The sequence below is a fragment of the Lepidochelys kempii genome, chromosome 2 (assembly GCF_965140285.1).
Source record: "Lepidochelys kempii isolate rLepKem1 chromosome 2, rLepKem1.hap1, whole genome shotgun sequence".
In the NCBI taxonomy this organism is placed as follows: Eukaryota; Metazoa; Chordata; order Testudines; family Cheloniidae; genus Lepidochelys; species Lepidochelys kempii.
The window spans coordinates 68977359-68996362 of NC_136381.1; the positions used below are offsets into that span (position 1 = coordinate 68977359).

At 42.7% G+C, this 19004-nt stretch overlaps 1 protein-coding gene across 2 annotated transcripts in view; it reads right to left on the reverse strand.

The window, feature by feature from the left end:
• The window catches only part of XKR4 (XK related 4), a 307720-nt gene that overhangs the window by 106538 nt on the left and 182178 nt on the right, over nt 1–19004 (reverse strand). For both annotated transcript variants that reach the window (XR_012157211.2, XM_073331149.2), the window contains exon 2: nt 6155–6354. Coding sequence is in view for 1 of the 2 variants with exons in the window: in XM_073331149.2 (XP_073187250.1) it covers nt 6155–6354 (200 nt within the window). In the remaining variant the exon portion in view is untranslated. The remainder of the gene's footprint in view (nt 1–6154; nt 6355–19004) is intronic.

Below are 19004 nucleotides of genomic sequence, written 5' to 3' on the forward strand. Positions count from 1 at the left end.
CAGCATATCTACCACTCCTCCCAGTTTAGTATCATCTGCAAATTTGCTGAGAGTGCAATCCACACCATCCTCCAGATCATTTATGAAGATATTGAACAAAACCGGCCCCAGGACCGACCCTTGGGGCACTCCACTTGATACCAGCTGCCAACTAGACATGGAGCCATTGATCACTACCTGTTGAGCCCGACAATCTAGCCAGCTTTCTACCCACCTTATAGTAACAACTCTAGAGTTCCTAGTACTGCTGGTTGACATATTTTTTAGTGGAACAGTTTTCCATCAGAAAATGAAGTTTCATTTACAAGTTTACATAGGAACATATCCATTCCAACAAAAGTTCCCAATGAAAACATTTCAGAATGATTGAAAATCAACCAATTTTGGCGTAGTGTATCAGTCTTGTCACATGTTGCCCTGTGGGTTCTTTCATTGGATGAATGCACATTGTTTCAGATGAGACACATGAAGTGACAGTGTGACTGACAGCTCTCTCTTACTGGCTGGCCTCAAGTCTGGGATCAAGTTTGTGTGATGGAACCTGCATCTGTGGCTAAAGGGAAGACAGAGTCTCACCAGTAAATACTGTGCGTGTCTCTGACCACCACTGCTGGCAGGTACTGCTGTGATGCAGGACATATTCTTTGATTTCACATCACAAAGCCAGCCCACCCGCCCACCTCCATTCTGGATAATGAAAAGAGGGAGTGGAAGAAGTCCAGGTCAGTCTCAGTCAGCACCAGCTGTCTGACTCCCAAACAAGCTATGTTTTTTCTGATGCTGCTCCTGCTGCTACAAGCAATACTGGACAATCCCTCTCACAGCTCCGCCCCTCTTCCCCCGCTCCTCCCACTGGCCCCGAGAGTTGTGTTAGAGATACTGTAAGACCCCAGTGCTAGGCTGCTCAGAGGCAGCATTCTTCTATGGAGCAGTTCAGGGTTGGAAGAAGACTGAGCCATCCCAAACCTTGACTGCTGGTCTTTCAAGAGGCTCTTATGGAAGCTTTGCACCAAGAACCCCAGGAAAAGAAGGGAACCAGATTGTCAAAAGGAGGAGTCAGCAGAATTCACTTTTCCCCAAGGCAGACTGTGTCCTCTGGAAAGGAGTATTACCCCTGGCCACAGAAGAACACCAAGATGCAGGGGATGGTGATAGTAGTGATGATGAACAGGAGGAACTTAGCAAAGCTTCAGTTACTCCAGCAGCACAGGAGGTTGCTACTATTATAGAATGCCTAGGGACCCTCAGTTTCCTCTAAAACCTTGCTTCAAAACTTCAGCCTTGGAAAGGATGTGATTGGTGCAGGCTGTCACAGCTCTCAGGTGCAGGGAAGAGGCACTGTCTCCATCTTTGCTGGACGTGGCTTTGGTGGGAACACGGGGTGGGGGGGGGGGGGGAGGCAGTACTCCCACACTGCATTTCTCTCAACAGCAACTGTCACCGGCTACTATCCCCCAACCCCTTCCTTCAGAGTGCATTAAACAGGCAACTGGCCAGGTTTGGCATCATTTCAAAGTTCATGCTGGGTTAAGAGTACTGCCATTTGTCATAAGGTCAGTCTGGGCCATGACCGCAAAACACTGGGGACATCAGGTGTTCTGAAACATATGGAACACAGTCACGTGGCTACCCTGCAGCAGCTCAGGAGAAGGGCAACCAGGCACTGGTTCTACTACAGAGCAGAGGCTGACACCACTAGTGCTTTCCATTATATTGTCAGCTAGGTCCACCAGCATCACTCAGATCACAACGGAGTGTGTTTAGAATGGGGCCAAAATACGATCTCAAGCATCCTAGAATTGTGTTGCTGACCACAGCATGTGTGGGGAAGGTGGCTGTGGCCATGTTTCCTTTCACCTTTGTGGAGGGTGAGCTTCTCAGAGGTCTTATGGCTGCAGCTGCCCCCCAGCTGCCACACAACTAATGGCTCCTATTTTGCTAACAAGGAGCGCCAGATGTGTGTGCTGCTGTAATGTTGTCAAAAGAAAACATTTCAATCTTTCCAAAACAAAATATTTCAGCTTATTTTATTCCACAAAAAATATTGAGGTTGATTTTTCATCCCAAATTGGGACAAAACAAGATTTTGAAATCAGGATGGAAATAGTTGCTAGAGCAAACAAATCCCTGACCATTTATCTCTAGAGGATATTTATACACACAATCACACCCTCTGTATTGTTATGTCACCACTCCGATCACAAGGTACCAAAATGTAATGAAAATACCACTCTCTAGTATAGGTTTAGGTTATCATACCCGCATACTTTTTGTTGTAATAGTCACTATGGCACACAATTCTTACTTCAAAGTCATGTCTCACTTTTTAATTCAAAACCCTAGTGACCCCAAATAAGTGCGAGTGTTACATGATCCAGAAATTACATCCTCTTGGCGTTTGAAATTGATGGTCATTTTTCTGTGTAAAGATTCAGAGTTAGTGTTTGTGTTGTCTGCAATTTTGTGTGCTCTTTTTCTTGTGCTCTCTCTCTCTCTCTCGGCTATTTTGTTCCAAATTTTTTACTTTACTAAAGACAGTTTATCAATAAAAAAGAAAATGTGTGATAGAATCTGAGTATGAGGAAGCAGCATCTTAAAAGACAAAAAGAACCAATAATCTGCATCTTGTAACAGTATCACCACAAAAACAGATAAATTATACTCATGCTAATCATAATGCCTTGCACTTGCCTACTTAACACACTGTACTTTAAACATAATCCATACCTCAAGTCTGTAACCAGAGTTTAATGCCATATTTTTGTACCTTGGGAAAAAAGTAACACGTGTATAAAATATTCAATAGCTTTTCTTGTGGTCATTAATGTCCTGATTGTAAAAATACCCTGTCTATGTGCCAAAGAATTTCCAGTGTCATTCACTTCCTACCACAAATTTGTGGTTCATGTACCCTGAGGAGCTGAGAGGAAGGGTTTTGACACTCTATCCATCTTCAGGATAATTAGATCCCTTAGGGACAAAGGACAAATTGAGTAATAACAAAACACAAGCATCAATCTTCTAAAGAAAAACAACTGTATGTATTGACCCCTGTTGGAAACCTGTAAAATAGGCAACAAGATCACTGAACAGCTAGCCAAAGAGCAAGCCATACTGGTGATGCTTGGGGATTTAAAAAAAACAAAACAAAACCCAGCTCTCGTAGGGCACTGCTGTGAGAAATTATGCTTTACTTATGCAGCTCTACAGTAAGTCTGTCAGCCTACAGCACAATGTATTATCTTTAACTTATTTCTTTAATAAGTAAAGAGAACAGAGGAAGGATTTTCACAGCTGGCAGTATATTAGCACTGCATCAGTTTTCGTTAAGGGAATACAACTTTTAAGGTTGTTTTAAGTCTTGTTTAATTTTCTTAGTTTTTTAAATGGGGTGTTTTCCCCAGGGAGGATGGGAGAAAAAGGTTGGATGGGAGATCAGAAACTGTTGCCAGCCCACATTTAGTTATGTATCAGACACCAGAAGGGGTCTCACCATAAAATTCACACAGCTCACTGATTGCAGGTCTCAGGAACCTTCTTTGCTAAACTGAAGCCTTTTTACTTTTTTTTTTTAAGTAAAAAGCATTTACAGGGTATTTCACAGGTTGAATGTCTCCCCACTAGTCACATTTCTCATAGACACCTATTATTACACCAAAATGAAGGTGAGGATCCTTCTATATTAAGGATTTATGAAGATACCTAATTTATAGCTAATGGTACAATATTCTGGCTATATTTCTCTAACTAAATTTCTCTTTGTGCTTTGGTTCTCTAAGAAAAAAGTCAATCAGTTAACAATGTATTTCTTAAAGTGACAGTACATTCTTCCAAGTGTAAATCGCTTTTTTCGAAAAAAGCTATCTGAACTACTTTGGCAGCAATCAAATAATATAGTCATAGATCTCTGACTGCAGCATTCACAACACCTGAAGAACAAAGGAAGTGACATTGGACTGGAGGAGGGGATCCTGACTGAATGTAGTTCAGCCAGAAAGATTGCTGTAACATGTGGTGAGAGAGACCTGGGCTTTGAATTCACTTTAGTTTGCTAAATTAGGCATTAGCTGCTTTTTAGTTTAATTTTTCTTGTAACCAATTCTGACTTTTAATGCCTAGTTACTTATATTCACTTTAAATCTGTCCTTCTGTAGTTGAATAAACTCATTTTATCTAAACCCGTGTGTTTTAAGTGAAGTGTTTGGGAAACTCTTTTAGAAAATATGCACAATATGCAAAATATGCACCCACTCTTCTGGGTGGCCTTTGCAAAATATGCACAATATGCAAAATATGTTACCTCAAACGACGGACTTTATATGAGCTTGTATTGCCTAGGAGACAGCTGGGCAGTACAAGATGTACATTTCTGGGGAAACTCTCGAACGGGGAGTTTGCTGGTGTCACTCTACATGTAATCCAAGAGTGTTTGGCTGCAGCACTCATACATTGTAACTAAGAGTAACTTACATGCTGGAGGCTGTGCATGAACAGACCAGGACTGGTTGCTTTCGCAATGAAGCAGTGTAAAAGGTACCCTAGATTAGACATCTGAGGTGACACAGATGTTCATCAATCCAGATTGTACTCTGGGTATGTCATAATATCCTTCCCCATGTAGTCTGTGTTCACTGGTCCCCAGGATCCCGAGGTGCCCTCTTCTGGCACGAGCTTATGTATTAATGCAACAATAAGGCACAACAATGCTACAGTAAGAAAGGAAAGCTAAGAACGGGCAAAAAGAGTATTAAATAAGCATTGGAGAAAAGGGTATTTTCATTGGTAACAGAACTGTATCACTGTACTGCCAATCCATAGAGAAGGTCTGCATCAAGGATGCATGTTTGCATTTACTATTTTAAAGTAATAAAAAGGTCTGCTGCACAAAATCAAACCTAAGTAAGAACTAAGCATAAAGCTTCAAGGACTTGGTCTATTTGCAAAACCCATCAGTCAAAGATACTATTTCAGGTACACCTGGCTGAGAACTGATGGCCAAACATTTCATAATACTTTGACATCTCCTTTCCAAAATCATCACTCTCAGCTATGCCATTTTCTCCTTTGCACAATATCTAGATGAACCTAATCACTGGATTTTTTTTAAAAAAAGTTTGAACATGCCCAGGAATAAAGAGAGGGAAAATAGTGCTGGTTTTATTCCCTTAAGTGGATAATCATGAGGGCGTCTTTCTATTTATGGTTGAAAATTTCCCAGGAAAAACTACTTTAGGACCGGGTACTGGTAAATACACTGTCTTGACCTTGGTTTAAACTGTCAAAATAATTGCTTCAGGGTCTAGCAAGTTCAGCACGCACAGAACAAATCCTTTCAAACTTTGGATATATCCATTCAAAAAAACTTAGGAGAAGGCTTGGTCTAGCCACTACATCAAAGTTGGTCCTCTCTACAGAATGCTGCGTGACCAAAGAGAGCTGAACTGGTCATCTGTAACCCTGCATGTTTCTGATCGCAGAATGCTTCAGGCTAACAACTCTGCATTATTGTTGTTTTCATATAATCAGATGTTTTTGACTGTTTATATAATATTGCAAAATGAATTATAAGACATGACATGTATAACTTTGTTGAGAAAATACTGAACCAAAATGTATAAAGACATTCTGATGTTCAGCATTATAATTACATATATTAGTATTATACTCACTGCAATTTCACTTTGTATTTGTACAATCCTGAATTAATCTGCAAATCTACTGTCTTATGTAACCACAATTTGAGTATGTACCTAAATTAAGTGTAATGTGGTATGCATTAACAAAACAGTTTTTAAAATAGAAAATGCCTTAAACTGGGACTAACTAGTTTTTCTTGGGGCGGTGAAAACCATGATTTTACCTGGTAAAAACCATCTTTGGTAAATACAATGCCATCCCTGTTTCTCTTAAAGGGTGTAGATTGGGCAAAACAGAATAGTAACTACCACTAACCAGGAGTGACAAGAAGAGCAGAAGAAAATAGTGTGTTTTTGACACAGTAATTGTTAAAACAATAATAGAAGTCAGTAGGGAGACCTCATTCTTATGAGGTGAGAGCAACATACACAGTGGCTGGCTGGAAAGAACAGAGCATGCATGTCCATACATGACATCCTCCTAAATGATGATGAAATTACCTGAAATGATCCCTTACCTTGGAGAGCCTGTAGAGTACGAGTCTGTACAACAATACAGAGCTGCAGAACCAACTGTGGTGCACTTTCCAGAAACGTGGCTAGCAAGTGCAGCATACTCACATCTGCATACTCATATACCATTTTCCAATAAAACCGCCATCTGTCGTTCTCTCCACTTTGTCGACTGCGGATACCTAAGTATATCGTGTGGAAATACCTAGAAATAAAAGAGAGATTAAGAAGACACTGCAGAATATTTTACAAGCACCATTTTTACTCTAAACTAACCCACCTTGTCCCAACATGCTTCAGGATAATGGATGGAAGGGACTATATTCAGAAGGGACACAATATTCTAGTCCATAGTATTTTGTTCAGTGGAAAACAAAACAAAAAATTTTTTTAAAAAAGCCATTTTTGAAAGCTTAGCACTTTGGTCTAATTTGTTAAATGCATTCTATTACTTTCAAAGATAAGGTATTTTAGAAACATAGAAAAGCTGAGCTCATCTATGGCCTTCTGCAAAACCCACTGAAGGAAATGAAAAGATCTACTAACTTCAGTCCAAATGTCCTAAACCTGCAACAGGCTCTGCTTGGGCAGACACTTATGCTCACATAGACCCATACTGACCTCAGTGGGACTCTTTGTGGGCAGAGGAGTCCAGCATACATGGAGCTAATTGTAGGATCAGGGCCTTAAAGAGTTGCTGTGCTTATTAGCCCTGTTCTCCAGAGTGAGAGGCAGGATGAATAAAATACTAACCTTCGCCAGCTTAAAATATTTTTATGGTAGTCTGGATATGTTTTGAAGGGGGGACAGCTACAAATTCCCTAGCCCATATTCAGATGGTTTCTATATAACAGCTGCAGAGGGTAGGACCAGAATCAGCACCTGCGTGACGACAACAGGCTGCTGCTACAGACAGCAGTAACCTGAAGATGAGCAGAGGTGGATGGAAAACACATGGGCCGACCAAGGCATCCAATAGGCTGAGGGAGCAAGAGGAAAAGCACCTGGCTACCAGCCAAATAAATGGAAAGCTGCAGGTGTAGGAGCAATTGGTTTTGTTGGAGGCAAAGGGATGGTTGCTGATGACAGTGAAGCTACCCAGTCACAGAGAAACCTTCCATGGTCTTTACATAGATTATAGCAGCTGCTGGGACACCTGTGCTCTCTTCTGGGTGGCCTTTGATCTGCTGTCAGGAAGGAAACCCTGAGTCTTTTCTACCAGCCACCTCTCTTACCTGAAGGAGAGGATGTTTCATTCGAACAGAGGGCTGGAGGCAGATGCCAGGATGAGAACAGAAATCAGTTAGCAGCTGCTGCAGTATGTGCTGGGGGGTGGGGCAATGTGACACAGGAAGGAGTTCAGTGGCCAAGTGGTTTCTCTGTCAGCAGGGTCTTGCCCAGCTGCCCCGGTCTATCTCCTCCCTCTTGCCCAGGTTGCTCCTGCTCCATAATCATTCCATTTATTAGGACAGGAAAGCTTTATCTCTTGCTGACTGAGCAACACCTGAGAGCGGGAACAAGTGGTGTTCTCCTTACTCCCACCTCAATTTTACTCAGGTAGTTTTTGCTACTATGAAGCATCCGCATCTTGTTATCTTTATACAGGTGCTGCTGTCCTAATTTCTGCTGCTGCTGCTGGTCCTGCCTCAGATGGATCAAACTACCCAAGCAGAAGGAGAGGTTGGGGGAGGGGAGGAAAGAGAGGGGAAGCAAAAGGGACAAAAGGGAAGAAAAAGGTAAAATTAATCAGTGATCCCAGAGCAGTTAAGTTACTTTATTGTTAATTTATTTTCATACTGACCTAAATTAGCCATTTACTCACTATGACCCTCTTTGTTTCCAAATTGGAGAGTCAGTTAAACAGTGAGTCTAGTAACACTTCAAATGTTACTGCCTGAATAGAACTTTCTGACATGGATAACAGGGGTGCATCTGGTTACCCACAAAATTCATGCGTCCCACTGAAGGAGGAGGTATCTGACTAGATGCGAGGACTTTATACCATTCACTTGTAATTGTTATGAATCACAATATCCAACCAGCCAATCATGCTCTTGTAATTAATAACTATTAAATATTAAGTAACCATTTTAATTTGATGAGATAAAACAAACACTGCAACACCCATCCTGTTTTCCACTCCCCACCCCGAAAGCCCCAACAACAAAACTGAGTTAGCACAGCAAAACAGGGTCTTGATTTACAGGCAACATCCAGCCTCACTTCACTCTTGGGCTCTAACTTCAGCTGTATCTGACAGGATTTATGAACTCTGTGACATAGAATATTCCAGACACAGTCACCACGGTGTCAGTTCACATAGAAAAATCACTGCTGTCACTCTCCCCAATGGCAGGGCTGTGCAGTGAGTGGAGCTCCAGCCTGCCCTCAGTCAGTGCACACCAAACAAAAACCGGGGTGTAGTCTAGAGAAATGTTGGTGTGAGCAGAGATGAGTCTGCAGTACTAGGTGCTCCTCAATGCACACCACAGGGGTGTGTGAGGAAAGCGTAACTTAACATTGAAGCTTTGGACTCTGCCCACGTTGAGTGTTGTAGTGGAGGCGGGACAAAGCAGCAATTAGCCAGCCAGGGATGGTGTAAAGTGGCAGTAAATTACATGGTGATTGACTGGCAAAGAACACAATCCAGGAAGGACCAATGAGGCAACAGAAGGCATTGGCAACATCACAGTGATGATCAAGACAGCAACCTTTCTGACATCCCAAGTGACTTAGAGAAGGCAACAAAACAACAAGGACTAAGGTGGGTAGAAAGTTGGCTAGATTGTCGGGCTCAATGGGTAGTGATCAATGGCTCCATGTCTAGTTGGCCGCCAGTATCAAGTGGAGTGCCCTAAGGGTCGGTCCTGGGGCCGGTTTTGTTCAATATCTTCATAAATGATCTGGAGGATGGTGTGGATTGCACTCTCAGCAAATTTGCGGATGATACTAAACTAGGAGGAGTGGTAGATACGCTGGAGGGCAGGCATAGGATACAGAGGGACCTAGACAAATTGGAGGATTGGGCCAAAAGAAATCTGATGAGGTTCATCAAGGATAAGTGCAGGGTCCTGCACTTAGGATGGAAGAACCCAATGCACAGCTACAGACTAGGGACCGAATGGCTAGGCAGCAGTTCTGCGGAAAAGGACCTAGGGGTGACAGTGGACGAGAAGCTGGATATGAGTCAACAGTGTGCTGTTGTTGCCAAGAAGGCCAATGGCATTTTGGGATGTATAAGTAGGGACATAGCCAGCAGATCGAGGGACGTGATCGTTCCCCTCTATTTGACATTGGTGAGGCCTCATCTGGAGTACTGTGTCCAGTTTTGGGCCCCACACTACAAGAAGTATGTGGAGAAATTGGAGAGAGTGCAGCGAAGGGCGACAAAAATGATTAGGGGTCTGGAACACATGACTTATGAGGAGAGGCTGAGGGAACTGGGATTGTTTAGTCTGCAGAAGAGAAGAATGGGGGGGGATTTGATAGCTGCTTTCAACTACCTGAGAGGTGGTTCCAAAGAAGATGGTTCTAGACTATTCTCAGTTGTAGAAGAGGACAGGACAAGGAGTAATGGTCTCAAGTTGCAGTGGGGGAGGTTTAGGTTGGATATTAGGAAAAACTTTTTCACTAGGAGGGTGGTGAAACACTGGAATGCGTTACCTAGGGAGATGGTAGAATCTCCTTCCTTAGAGTTTTTTAAGGTCAGGCTTGACAGAGCCCTGGCTGGGATTGGTCCTGCTTTGAGCAGGGGGTTGGACTAGATGACCTCCTGAGGTCCCTTCCAACTCTGATATTCTATGAGGGCATGAGCATGATGAGATAACTGGATGCACAATGCAGTATTATGGTAAATGTTGGACAGAGTGAGGGATGACATCAATATTAAGGCTCAGAAAAACAAGCAGTAAATGGCGTGATTCCTATATCCATAAGCAAATTGTTCAGTTCTGTTAACACAGCCAGTCCACTGGCTGACAAGACACTCAGTCACAGCAGACACAAGGGCTCCTGGACCAGACTCCAGAACCCTGCAGCACAACACAGTCAGCTGTGTCTCTTGTACACCATATACTAAAAAAGTATAGCCACTGGTTTCTTCTGCTGTCCTCACCTCCCTCCAAGGAGCATATGTAGATGTACTGCACACCTTTGCAAACATCATCTCCAGCATTCCTGTAGTAACATCACTCACTCACTTTTGGAATCGCTAACAGGAGCCATCAGCAGCCTTCCTTTTACAGTAATGGTGTGCTCCTAGTGGCAATACCACTTGCTGTTCTACATTTGCCTTATGACCAGTGATTTATGAGCACTTAACGACATAATTCCTCTCCCTTTGCCCTTTATGGGCAGTGAGGTAGGTGATTGGGTAGCCATCCCCCAACCCTCCCATATTTAAACAAGAAGCAGAAACAGAAAATCTGTGAAAGATCACTATTCTTTTCCTACAGATTAGAGGCCAAGTTTTTAAATGAGGCCCCAACTTGGACTGTCTTTTTGCACCGGTATCACCATTGGCCAAACTAATTACAGGCAGAAATAAGCATTTACACACATAACTACTATTCCTGATTTAGGGGTACAATAAGGTAGTAGACATCTAAAAATTATCCTTTGCATTCACAATTATATCAGCAATTGATGTAATAGTCCTGGATGTGGCTTCACACTAGCAATAACTGGAACACCACCCTTTTATTATTTGTGCAGCAGTAGCACCTAGAACAGAGGTGGGCAAACTATGGTCCGTGGGCCACATCTAGCCCGTGGGACCGTCCTGCCCAGCCCGTGAGCTCCCGGGGAGGCTAGCCCCCGACCCCTCCCCTGCTGTCCTCCCTCCCCTGCAGCTGCAGCGCACCATGCCGCCAGCACTCTGGCCTGCTGTTCCTGCTGCTCTGAGCAGCATGGTAAGCGGGCAGGGCGGGGCAGGGGTTGGATAAGGGGCAGGGGGTCCCGGGAATCAGTCAGGGGACAGGGATCAGGGGGCGGTTGGATGGGGAGGAGGTTCTCGAGGGGGCAGTCAAGGGATGGGGAACAGAGGGCATTGGATAGGCATGGGAATTCTGGAGGGGGGCTGTCAGAGGGCGGGGGTGTGGATAGGGGTTGGGGCAGTCAGGGGACAGGGAGCAGGTGAGGTTGGATGGGGGTGTGGTCCCGGGGGACAGTTGGGGCGGGGGTGTGGATAGGGGTCAGGGCAGTCAGGGGACAGGGAACAGAGGGGTTGGATAGGCGTGGGAGTCCCGTGGGGCCTGTCAGGAGGTGGGGGTATGGATAGGGTGCGGGGCAGTCAGGGGACAGGGAGAAGGGGGGGTTGGATAGGGGGTGAGGTCCTGGGGGGTGGGGTAGGGGCGAGGGTCCCGGGAGGGGGCGGTCAGGGGACAAGGAGCAGGGGGATTTGGATGGGTCAGGGGTTCTGAGGGGGGCAGTCGGGGGCGGGAAGTGGGAGGGGGCGGATTTAGAAGTGAGGAGACAGCTGCACAGAGAGAGAAGGAATGTAGACTTTGCTGTACAATGTCTGAAGTTCTATGGCCTGTGTTATTCAGGCGGTCAGACTAGATGATCACAAGGGTCCCTCCTGGCCTTGGAATCTATGACTCTAATCAGTGGTCCATATAGTCCTGCCTCTACCAGAGATTAATACCAGATGCTTCAAAAGAAGGTGTAAATCCCTAATGTACATATATGCTATAGTCTTTTTTTATGGAAGGAAGCCTCTTCCTAACACAGAGCTGATAGTGGTTAGTTTATGAAGTGTAAGAGTTAATATCTTATCATTTTTCAGCCAACATGTAATTTAAGTGACTTGGACAAGCTCACATAGAATGTCTGTGGCAGAGCCAAGAATAGAAACAGATCTCCTGATTCCCAGTGCCTTAACCATTAGAGCATTTCTTCCCCTCTGTTACAAATGTTTCCCCTGGCCCCAGGCTATGTCTTAGACCAAAGCAACAAGCTCAGTAGTGGATGAAACTCCAGGGGTTTGCTTTGGATAGGCATGCCAAAACTTGGGAGGCTTAGATGAAGTTTAGCCAAACCTTTTGGGTCATTAATATTCATTTGGAAATGTCAAGAGAAAGAACTTCTTGTTATAGTTCTAGTACCTTCTTCTCCTAGTCAGCCTCTGCTCATGGGGTAACTTGGATCTTCAGTTCCTGCGTCTGGCTGGAGCAATGGTGTGCAGGGGTGCAAGAAAAATAACATTAATGTGGACAACAAACTAACCAATGGGGTTTTTGAAATCTCAGTTTGAATCTGTTGTTGTTTTAGTCAAACTGCTCAAGCCATTCCATGGCAATTCAGCACTTGGCACCAGATTCAGCCTTCCCACGGTGTTGACCCTGGCAGAAGTCCCCAGTGGTGGTCAGTAAATTGCAGCAATGGAAAAGATGTAGAACACTTTCATTGGGTGGCATGTAGGCTGGGAATCATAGGGAAAATTCATAGCCCTCAAAATGGGCTGCACTGGCCAGGAAGAGGGTGTGCTGAGGACAGCCTGGGGATGCCCCCAATTCACCTCACCACCTTGGTGAAGTTAGCTGAAAGAGCTACTAGCAACAATGCCACAACTCATAGCTGCACTTCCATTCCCTGCCAGGTTACATCTCTCCAAAACAGCTTCTTTGAACTTGGGCCTACATTTGTTAAACTGTGTTAATCTACAATTATTCAAGCTGCTGCCAAACTGATCTGTAATAGCATGGCACAGAGTGGGGGTGTGTATTACGACAGGTTTCAGAGTAGCAGCCGTGTTAGTCTGTATTCGCAAAAAGAAGAGGAGGACTTGTGGCACCTTAGAGACTAAGTACTCCTCTTCTTTTTGTGTGTATTATGTGCATTAGTCTTCACTTCCCATTTTTAGGAATATCATCTTTGGAAGTGGGGCATTTTAAACATTCTGTGGAGATGTATTAAAAACTCTTTATCACAACAAGGTCATCTGGAATCAAGTTAAATCAGATACATGCAAATGAGTGGAGTGCAGTTTTTGAATAACAACATTCAGTTTGGATTACCCAACGTATGATAAGAAAATCACAGCAGATGCTGCTACAGCAAAGGTGGGAGATTAGGGCACAGCATGCCAAGAAATGGCAAATATATTTTGCAGAAACCCCAGAAATTCACTAATTTATGTCAGTGTCTTTTATTTTGTGTGCCATCATTCTGCAACTAATTTTTCCCTAGGAAGTTGTAAGGTCACACTGACCTGTATGTTCAAACCACAGTCAGGAACAAAAGAAAAGCTAAATGCATTTGTTAAAATACTTATAAAAGTTGATACAAAAGGAGCCCTTTTGCACAGGAATAGCTTTTCCACTGGCTTTTTCAAACTTAATTTCAAAAGCAAATTTAAAGGGCAAGTTACTGCCTCTGACTTGATCCGGAGCTTCATGCCATTCTACAGCATATTCACAGTGCAAGGGCAGAAATAATCATCATTAGAGCTGGTCACGAAATTTCCAGCAAAACAGTTTTTTGTTGGAAAAACACTGGTTTGTTGAAGCCTAAACTTTTCATGGGAAAAGGTTGGTTTAGACAAATACTTGTCATGAAGGTTTCTGGAAGGAGAGAGAGAGAGACCCATCAAAGAATAGCCAATAGCCCAGTACTTAGGGCACTCAGCTAGGATGTGAGAGACCCAGATTTAATTCCCTGCTCTTCCTGATTTTGAGCCAAAGACCTGATTTGAGGAATTGCACTTTTATTTATTGGCCACTTCGTTATCCCAAAAGGGGTAGGGCTAAATTGTGGCCTGTCCAGAAGGCTGAGTTAGGGGAAGAGAGACCATCACAGAGGCAGAGCAACTGTCAACAGGGGTGCTAGAGAGGAAAGAGCTTTCCACACCATGTTAAGCTCCAGAAGTAAGTCCACTTATCTACACAGACACAAATAATTGTGACCACCAGCATGGAGGCTAGAGGCATAAAATCTTCCTTCCGGTCATTCTAACAGTCTTTCTTGCACAAAAAAAGACAAATCAAGATGGCAAAGAGATGGTGGCAGAAGAGGACATGTCAAAGCACTTAGAAAAACAAGAGAATTCAAAACCCCTTGGATTTGAGAGAGTAATCTTTAAAAGGTGCTTCATCTCCTTAAATAGTGTTTCTTCAAGACTGGTTCTCAAACTTCATTAGCATTCTTTAGACACAAAAGACCTTATCTGACATAGGAAATAGTAAAAGATATGTAGCAAGCACAAATGTTACCTAAGCTAACTGTTTGGGGTGACATTTTAAATGCAGAAAATTAAAGCTGGCAGGATAATACTGACCTTTCAGCCTGAATAAATAAAATAGCATTTGCTAAATCTAAATGGCTGCCTCTAGCTGCAGCAAATGTTATGTCTTTTAATACTACTACACAGATCTTTGGTAGAGTTAACTTTCAGTAATCGCTCCTCGGCCTAAATACATTCATCTGCAGCAGAACGTGGAAGGAAGAAAATCCCAGGAATGTGGTCCAGGGGCCGGGGGGGGGGAAACACGACAGTAACACATATGGGGAGAAAACACATGACCATACAAACCCCCATTCCTCAGAAGCTCTATGTGGCCAGGGAGGAACTAGGGAACAGCCATTCTATGCAGTATGTATTCCCTCCTATAGGTGCCCATTTTTTGAGTGCACTAAAATACAACACAAAGATTGGGTAATGCTCTTCTAAGCTATATTAACGCCTCTCTGTGCTTTGTGAAAACCTCTTGTCACCGGTGAGCCAATGGCAGCTGGACAGACTGTGCTCTAAGACAAAAGGCCTAAGGGAACTATGAAAGGACTCCTCTCCTCCCTCTGCTCTCCAAAGGAAGATGTGCTTCATGTCATATAACTATTGCTGTGTGGGAAGGGGAATAGGCTATACTGGTGTGAGGCACTTTTATACTAATATAACTGCATCCACATTAGGGATTTTTAGTGGTATAACTATTTCAATTTAAAAAATTAGCCCCCTAACTAAAATAGTTATACCTATACCAAAACTATGTATAGACTAGGCCTTATTTAAATTGGTGGACAGTCTTATTTTAGGTTTCAGAGTAGCAGCCATGTTAGTCTGTATTTGCAAAAAGAAAAGGAGTACTTGTGGCACCTTAGAGACTAACAAAGTCTCTAAGGTGCCACAAGTACTCCTTTTCTTTTAGTCTTATTTTAGCATAACTGGTTTGTTTCAGTTTAGATTAAACCAAGGTTTGTGCTTGTTTAATTAAGCCAGTTTAAATTCACACCTTTAAATTTGTGCAATTCTCTCTACATACAAGCCCATACTGGTAAAGGATGGCCTTTTCTCAGTTATCCCTTTAACTGGACTCCCACAGGGACAACTACACAGGACATCTGAGTGCGAACCCTTCCCACTTAAGACATAAACAAAGCTCCAACATTACTATCTATCATGAGCCACTCTTTGCATATCCACTGCATTGTTAAGTTCCGTAAATGTTCTATCTTTAATACTGTTTTACAGAGGGATTCCTTTGGTTGGCCCATCTTATGTGTTTCTCCAGCTGCCCAAAGGCACATCTGCCACAGCAGATGCTCTGGCTTAATTTTTAATGCATATCCCATGTATTTCCATCTTCTTTTCTGGGTAATTTTGTAAATAAGGGGTTGTTGAACTCTCTTATGAGTATTGGCATTTGTTATAAATTTACTCAATTTAATATCTACTATTTTCCTGTGGCATTTGCTTTCAAAGACATTTAGCTGTCTGTTGGTACCTGTGGCAGATTTCCAGCTTTCACATTCATATGCTGAGGTGGACATACCAGCTGAGTTGAAGATTTGAAGTTTGGTTTTTAAGTTGTAGATTTGCAATGTTCAAATTACATTTAAGCTGGTGAATTTAGCTGCCACTTTGCCAGTTGATGACATTACGTTGTTCATGTCCCTGTGGGCTTGCACATTACTGCTGAGACATGAGAACTGACTCACCTTTTGTAATGCTTGAGTTAGGACAAATCTGGAGGTTCTTATTCAGGAAAAACTCATTCTGAGCTCATTGGGCACATTCTCTAAGTTAGGGCTTTTGGATTTGGCCTGAAAGAACTGAGGAAAGGCTGAAACTTTAAAAAGCTGCCATTCTGATGACCTTTACCCTAAACAAAACACAAAGCCAAAAACCCTCAGTACAAAGATTTATGAATGCTACATTTATGAAACACACAGAAATAGCCTACAGTTCAATGTTCAAGTTCATAGTCAAGATCATTCCTTTCGTGAAACTGCTGTTGAGCATTGCTGATGTGTTAGCTGGCAAATTCACTTTTGAATGGAATGATGTACCAAATTCTTCAAACAGGCAACACTAAAGTGCACTATACAGTAAGTTCTGAATAATAGAAGCACGAAAAAGTTGACAATCTGGAATTCTGTGAAGCAGGTTTTAGCTGTTGGGTTGGCACGTGAAAGCATATGAGCACTGCTTGTGGATATCCCAGTAAGTAATGACACCCACGCTGTTGCCTGAATGTTTATAGACTGTTTAGTTGGAATATCAGCCCCCTGTTAGGTTTAGCATATTGCTCTGAGCATTCTGTTTACTGAACTTTTACATCAGATGGTTGAGTGACATTTTTCCCTAAAAAATAAAACCTGAAAGCACAGATAGTTGTATAAATAAAATTTTAAAAATGTATAGGGAAGATGAAAGTGGCTATTTCTAATTCTTGTTTCTGTCTTTTCAATCCAGGAATTAGAAAGGGCAGGCAATTCCCACTACAGTGTCTTTTGTTGTTGTGGTCTGGCAATAGATAATCTGGATAATGAGGCAGATAGCTCCTGCTGCTCCTATGTGTGAGATTAGATGCTAGACTCAAGAGTGACACAGACCAACTCCAGACACCGGTATATATTAGTGTAGTGAGGCTGAGAGTGAGAGGGAAAGATGTATGTACTGAAGAAAATGCATTACAACTAGAACTGTCAATTAATCACAGTTAACTCACATGATTAACTCAAAAAAATTAATCACGATTAAAACAAGTAAATTTATTACATATTTTTGGATTTTTTTCTACATTTTCAAATATATTGATTTCAATTACAACACAGAATACAAAGTATACAGAGCTCACTTTATATTATTATTTTTGATTACAAATATTTGCACTGTAAAAATGACAGACAAAAGAAATAGTATTTTTCAGTTCACCTCAGACAAGTACTGTAGTGCAATCACTTTGTCGTGAAAGTGCAACTTACATTGTACATATTTTTTGTTTTTGTCAGCATGGACACATGTCCTCTGGAATGGTGGTTGAAGCATAAAGGGACATATGAATCTTTAGTGCACCTGGTACATAAATATCTTGCAACACTGGCTACAACAGTGCCATGCGAACACCTGTTCTCACTTTCAGGTGACATTGCAAACAAGAAGTGGGCGGTATTATCTCCTGCAACTGAAAACAAACTGGTCTGTCTGAGCGACTGGCTGAATGAGAAGTAGGACTGAATGGACTTGTAGGCTCTAAAGTTTTACATTGTTTTGTTTCACAGTTTTTTGTACATAATTCTAGATTTGTAAGTTCAACTTTCATGATAAAGAGATTGCACTACAGTACTTGTAACAGGTTTCAGAGTAGCAGCCATGTTAGTCTGTATTCGCAAAAAGAAAAGGAGTACTTGTGGCACCTTAGAGACTAACCAATTTATTTGAGCATAAGCTTTCGCGAGCTACAGCTCACTTCACCGGATGCATTCAGTAGAAAATACAGTGAGGAGATCTATATACAGACAAAACACGAAAAATGGGTGTTATCATACACACTGTAAGGAGAGTGATCACTTAAGATGAGCTATTACTAGCAGGAGAGTGGGGGTGGAGGGGGAAGAAAACCTTTTGTAGTGATAATCAAGGTGGGCCATTTCCAGCAGTTAACAGGTGCCCACCCCTGCCTTAAAGGAACACAAACATGTCAGTATGGCTGACCAGCAGTCCAGGTTCCTGTAGGGACTAGAGCTAGGACTGTTAGAGCTCTGCCCAGGGTGAGGTTCACCAGCAGTTCATGAACTCAAAACTGAAGGTTTCCCTAACAAAACTGGCAGTGAACTATCCCATATAGATTTGCTTGGGCTCTTGAACTGACTAACTCAAACCATTAAGGGTAAACCTCCCTCCGCTCAACCTGTCCCTCCAGCATCTGTATTTCCCATTTCTCACCTTATGTTAGATGTATCATATATCAGATGACCCCTCCTCACCCTCCCAAGGTACTGTGGGGTTGCCACTCCTCCACCAGAAGAGTCTTAGGAGCATTTCAGAGGGACAGCATGAGTCTGTCACCATAGTGGGGAAGGAACAGGGAAACAGTCCCACTACAAACACTGGTTCTAGTGAATTGAGATGTCCTATAACCATGAATATAGTGCCCTGCCTGCTGCACTCTAGGGGTTCTTGTGCACTGCTCCGAGGAAGCATTTACTAGGGAATGCTTGGAGTTCCAGAGCTTGCCTCATGAAGGATTATAGAGAGATCTGTGCTCCTGGATTCTGGTTGACACCCCCAGCCAGGAACAATTGAGATGAAAACCGGGACTGAATTATCTGGACACTTTAGGATGACTAAAGCATAGGCAATCAGAAACCACTGAACATTTGGTAGTGAAAAGAAATTGGAAAATAACTCTAATGTAAGCAGATATAGTACAGGGGAGAAAAGTTATTGTACAGAGAACAGACTATTCAAAGTCTACCTCTCACATCCCCAATCATAAACCTAATGAAAAATTGCTGAAATGCTGCTATAACTGTGCATGAACACACCTTAAACATCAAAAAAGCTATAAAGGTGGGTCAGTGAGCCACAAATAGGTGAAATGGCTTGTCCCTGGTCACACTTGAAGTTTGTGACAG